Source organism: Limulus polyphemus, unplaced genomic scaffold (genome assembly GCF_000517525.1).
Source record: "Limulus polyphemus unplaced genomic scaffold, Limulus_polyphemus-2.1.2 Scaffold1359, whole genome shotgun sequence".
NCBI lineage: Eukaryota > Metazoa > Arthropoda > Merostomata > Xiphosura > Limulidae > Limulus > Limulus polyphemus.
The window spans coordinates 228,509-234,537 of record NW_013666969.1 but is presented as its reverse complement, the minus strand read 5'-3'; the positions used below and the strand labels follow the sequence as shown (position 1 = coordinate 234,537).

General features: G+C 30.5%; 1 protein-coding gene across 3 annotated transcripts in view; it reads right to left on the bottom strand.

The window, feature by feature from the left end:
• The window catches only part of LOC106463250 (5'-AMP-activated protein kinase subunit beta-1-like), a 32,686-nt gene that overhangs the window by 6,344 nt on the left and 20,313 nt on the right, over positions 1-6,029 (bottom strand). For all 3 annotated transcript variants that reach the window (XM_013923256.2, XM_013923257.2, XM_013923258.2), the window contains exons 5-6: positions 3,647-3,764; positions 468-604 (exon numbers count right to left, since the gene is read on the bottom strand). In XM_013923256.2, coding sequence (XP_013778710.1) covers positions 468-604; positions 3,647-3,764 — 255 coding nt within the window. The remainder of the gene's footprint in view (positions 1-467; positions 605-3,646; positions 3,765-6,029) is intronic.

Here is a 6,029-nt window from a genome sequence, read left to right as displayed (position 1 = left end):
CATAAAAATTGATGTTTATCTTTTTTTTTTTATTATTAACTTTCAAATTAACAAATTGAGTAATGAATAGTTCTAAAATTTGAATTAAAAATCTAGAGTTTAATATCAAACTTATTGACATAAATTCATGAAATAGTAGTTCAATAAAATTTTGAATGCAAGTCAACAAACGAGATGACATGGCCTTTCACCTGTGACCCATCTCAAAAGGGTTAATGAAATCCAAAGCTTAAGATAATAAGCTTTGAAGAAAATATTTGTTACACCAGATGGTATAAGAATAAATGCCTGGAAAAGTTCAAGATAAAGAAAGCATAGTCTGTAGAAACATAAAAAGAAATACATGTAACTAGTAAAAGTTTATAAGTTAATATGGAATTAAGCAGCTACAGCATGGATATTTTTCTTTAATCTAAGTTTAATATTTTTCTTGAATTACACTCAGTATAAGTAAAAAAATAACAAACCGAAAGTGAAATATCTTTGTTTAGAATCACTTGAAGCAGATGAGGAGGAAGAATTGGAGGTCCTGCTGACTTATCATATGGATTCCTCTGAGGAATTTCTTGGCAATACTCACCAGGTGGAGTCCCAGCCATGTCTTCTATATATATATAGAACACAAAGAACATTTAAATTCAAAAATACATTGTTTTTAAACTGCCCTCCCATATATTATAAAAAACTTAGATGTTTTATCCAATGCATTTTAAAATCAGTGTATTTTGTTTTATATCTCTTTGATACACATTTAGCAGAAGTCTATCATTGACTACCCAAAGAATTGGACTTATTTGTAAAAGGGGCAACATGTAGTATTTTGAGTTGTTAAAAAGATACTTACTAGCAAGAGCTAGTAGGTTAACCCTTTAGCTCAGTTGATACAGCACTCACTTAGTATGTGACAGATCTGTGGTTAAAAGCTGAGGCGAGGATATATATTGAAAAAATAAACTACCACATATTAAGCAACAAAATGTTGAACCACATGAATGGAGGCTTGCAAGTTCATTTAAAACAAGTTGTTGTTTTATAGTGAAACAATTAATAAATATTTGTATTTCTACTAAAAATGAAAACCAACTGCTTACATTTTCTCTTTTACTTTTACATTGAAAAATGGTAAACTATGTAACTTTCTTTCATCTGCTGAGAAAATTTCACTTACAGTTTCTGATCAATTTCTAAATCATTTGAATGTCCAACTAATAACATAGTAACAGTTTAAGAAGAATAACCTAATTAAATGCATCCTCAGTATTAACTGCACAACTAAAATTTATCTAACCCATTAATATTTATTGTATGTTCCCAGTTTTAGATTAACAAGATTCCCACTCCCCCTGTATACTATCTAGTTAAACCACATTAATTGACATAGAGTAATCAGCTATGCATTTGCGGTATGCAGGCACAACATGCGTTTTCTACTTTCTTATTTTAATTTACAAATTATCCTGAATCTGTTCAAATTGCACAAGAATGTAAACAACAGTAGTGTCCTCCAATGGTAGGGCAGATGATGTCTTAAGGTTATGAATTTGTTGAATGAGAATGACTAGTCATAGGGGTAGAGCTAGTCACATGTGTAATTTTGATGGTTAACAGAAAGATCTTGAGAGAAGAAAATCTACTGATCTATTCATGATTCCAAAGAAAGGTGACCGTTTATTGTACAATGCAAGCATGTGTCTTGTGTTGTTGACATAAATACTGTTTTCATTCTGTTACACATCATGACCACTCTATTTATTAGCTTAAACTCAGTTAACTAAATTAACATCTGGTATATCCAGAATGGCACGTTGATCAGTGTCCCTGAGGATCAATCATGGCACAAGGGAAGAACAGAGAATTGAAAGTTGTTGAGGTGAAATGGTGTCTAGTGATTCCAAGACCATATGGGATGGTCTCTAAAGGACTCCTAGGCCATTACCAACCAAAGAAACACAACCCTAGCAAATTGTGCATTCTCCACCAGTTAAAGCTATTTTTCTGGCAGTTGAGGCAGTGGAAACCATTAAGAAAAGACTGCAATCCATGTAGTAGTCATGATTCTTTCTGTGCCAGGTATCCTGCCAGGGTGACCATGCATTGCAAAGAAATGTGGGGTTTTACATAGCTTCAGAATGAGCTATTAAGATCAAATTGTTACACTCTGTTGCACTGGACCAGTGACCAAAGACTTGTATGAGCATCGGAGTCCCTGAGTACATCTATAACCCCATACCCATGTAGAAAATTAGTGATATCTCAGCCAGGAATTGGCCAAGAAGCCTCAAAGGAGAGGTTTTAACCAACACTACAGGTACTTGTGAGTGAAACTAAGGAGCTTTTGTTTTGATGTTCAAAGGTGAAGTGACAGAAAATCTGGACTGTTATTTGAAACATTTCCATCAAGTAACTGCTTGGAAAGTTAATCAGTTTCAACTCTGCAGGTCCAGGAGAACCAACAACAAGCTATAAATGTGGGCTTTGTCACCAACTTGAGGAAGTATGGCAGACAACTAGCACCAAAAAGTTTAGTGATCAGTTCAGACCTCTCGCTGCTGAGTGAAGCTTTGTATCCACCTATGAAGGTAAAAGGGTTAGAAATCAAGTACATAGTTGAAACAGGAGCATCCAGAAAACTAGTATACTTCACTTTATATCAAGCACTTCAAGAGAAACCACCATTATAAACAGTGCATAATGACATTGTTCTGGGAAAGGGCATTAGACTAGATGTAAATAAATCATCTATCAAAACAAAGTCTGTATTGTCAACAGCTCATAAAAGAAGAGGTTAATTGAAATTTTCTAATTTCTAGCAGTTAAAAAAACAATAATGTATAAAATGCAGTTTGTTTTGGTAGAGTTAAATGAAAAACAAAATCTCGAACTGAATTTAAAAGAAAAATCTCTTTCCATAAGAATATCAATGAAGGCATAAACAATAGTTGTGGAAAGAATAACAATTGTTATTTAAAATAATTCATTCAAATAATTATTTTTTTGCAATAACATTTCAAAGATGAGGTGAAATAACTTAATATCTGGCTATATTTTTCAAAATAAACAAAATCAGTGGAAAAAATGTCTTATAACATACGGTATGCCTTTTTTGGAGCACACAAGTTATATTATTTTGAGGTAAAATTTCAAAACTTACTGGCTATGGAAAAAAAAACCCTGAAACCATGCATTGGAAAGTTCTAATAAAATAAAAAAATTCTAAATTTTCTTTGTTGGCGAATCTAGTCAAAATGTATGATTATTACACACCTTTGTTTATGATGAATTCAGTTTTTAATATACCAAATATGTTTATTATTTCTAATAGCTTTGAGCAACTATCTTGCAAAATATCAAGTTCTGATATTTGTGAAACATTAGTTTCCATTATGTGCATCTAATGATTACATAATATTCTTTACATAATTAAATACAGACTCTTAATTCTCCAGCCAGTGTAGAGAATAAACAAAAAAAATATTAGGTACTTATTCTCTATGTGAATATCAAACCTGAAGAACGTTTAAAAGATAGTGAAAAAAGTTTCATTGAGAAATAATAATTGTTAAGATACAAATACACAGATGAATAATATGATGTCTAATTGTGAATCTGATACATATCTTTCTTTAAGTATCTTTTCAAACCTTACTTTGAGAACCACTTCCTGAGTTTACACTGTCCATGGCAAGAGCTTCAAAAACCTCAAAATCCTGTTTCTGGACATTGATCAGGTTCTTCTTGGCTCCACCAGACTCATCAACATTAGGCTACATGGATCAAAACAAAACAATTAAACCTTCCCTGTTTTTATAAATAACAACAAGTTCTAAAGAAAAAGCAAATTCATTTTTACTCATTATGATGTGACACAATCCTCAGAAATAACAATAATGTCTGCTTGCATATAATTGGAAAAATAGTCCTTCTTTTTAACCTAAATAAATAAACATAACAGACAATGTTTTTAACTTATGGTGAAAACACAATCATACATGCATGCACAGAGTACATTGCACAAACAAAGACAAGTAAATTCGTATAGTGCTCTGTAACTATGTAAAATGTTTTCATCACGTGCATCTAATGATTACATAATATTCTTTACAGAATTAAATACACTCTTAAATCCCAGCCAATACAAAGAATAATCTTAAGAAAATATTATGTTCTTATTCTATATTATTATTTCTCATAGCTTGAAGCAACTATCTTGAAAAATATCAAGTTCTTATATATATTAGCAAATTAAATCCATGTTTTTACTTTCAAATTCTAAGACTATTTTATCAAGACCCATAAAGAAAAACTACATGAAAATATCATCTAAGAAAAAAAATTTTCCATGATAACTTTTGCAGGAAATCTCTTTTAACTCTTTCAGCATGGGCTGGGCCCCAGGGACAAACCTCCTAACCATTTTGTGCTTGTTATAGTTTTCATACTATAACTTTTAAATTAGTAAGTGTATCTTCACAAAATTTTGCATATTATCAGTAAATGTTACAAGGCTTTTGTATGGAAAATATCATATTTTTGAATTAAGTTTTAAGATTTCTTAAGTAATGCTTTTCTCGTGCCTTTTTTTCTTTTTGAATGTTGACTATCCAACATGCAAAGTAATTTAGATTTTAAGGTTAAAAATACTTTTATGCATCAGAAAATTTTCAAATTTAACATGTGAAATCTTTATAACCATCTAGATAATTATCAAACGTTTTTTTAGAAAAAACTTTATATTTTGTGTTATTTTCACTACTGTACCTCTGTACAGGTTGGATCAATTTGACTGACTTTGTAACCACCATAAAAAATTATGAACTAAATACAAATTATACTTTTTTCATTCTTGATTGACTACAAATTATAACACAAAAATATAAATGTTTAGTCTAAATTGCTTAAATTTCATAACATTATATATATTTTTTTTTTATGATATTGACCTTTCAGTCGTACCTGGCTAACATTACAGAAGTTGCAATGATGCAGCACATTTGCACTTATGTTACCATATCCAAGAATATAAAACTGGCCTTTATAAAGTGACCTGCCTTGGCTGTGTTTTAGTGGACTAGTATTTTGTAAAATACAGTCACATTTCAGTTATACTACATTATATATGTATATACATTATTATTATTTAAAAATAAGTTCTGAAACTTATTTTTCTTCACAGAACAGTAAATAAAAAAATATAGCAAACAATTATCTCTTCTAGTTATGAACTTTGTATTTATTTGCTGCTTAACATAGGTTGCTTACGCTTATGAAATTTTGCATGTAGAGAATGTGAAACGAAATATTTTTTTTGGGTTTTATATACACATTTTGAAATAACCAAAAATCATAAATTACTACATCAATACCACATAATTCCACTATAATTTATCAAGCTTAATAACTAAGCTGTATTTGGGTCTAAAAAAATACAAAATTTCAAGCTCACTAATGTCTTACCTTACTGCTTGGAATCTAGCACGAAAAGAAAGAGTTTGTTGTGCAAACATTCTGATCTTTCCATTGGTTATGGAGGAAAGTAGGTGTACGTAAGCAGGTATTTTCAAAGATTTAAGAAGTGGGCGAGGCCACCTTGGTTGATTCAATAAATGTATTAATATCTCAGAAAATAGAAAAGATAGTAGGTTCTTATTTTACATTATAGCTTGTCATATCAGTAATTTGAGTGTATAATTCATAAGAAACTATAGACTTTGTATTTTGACATCATACACATGATATTTAGGTCTGTTTTCTTAATATTTACCTTTAAATTAAGAAATTAACTAATGTATAATACTAAAATCTGAATTATATTCTACAATTTGATACCAAACTTATTGACATACATTCATAAAATGTTAGTTTAATAAAATTTTGAATGTGAGTCAACAAATGTGATGACATGGCTTTTGACCAGTGACCCATGTCGGTATGGTTAATTAGACCTGCAATATTACAAAAAAATAATAATAACAGGTAGATATCCTCTACAAGGGGAGAGAGAGAGAGAGAGAGAGAGAGAGAGAGAGAGA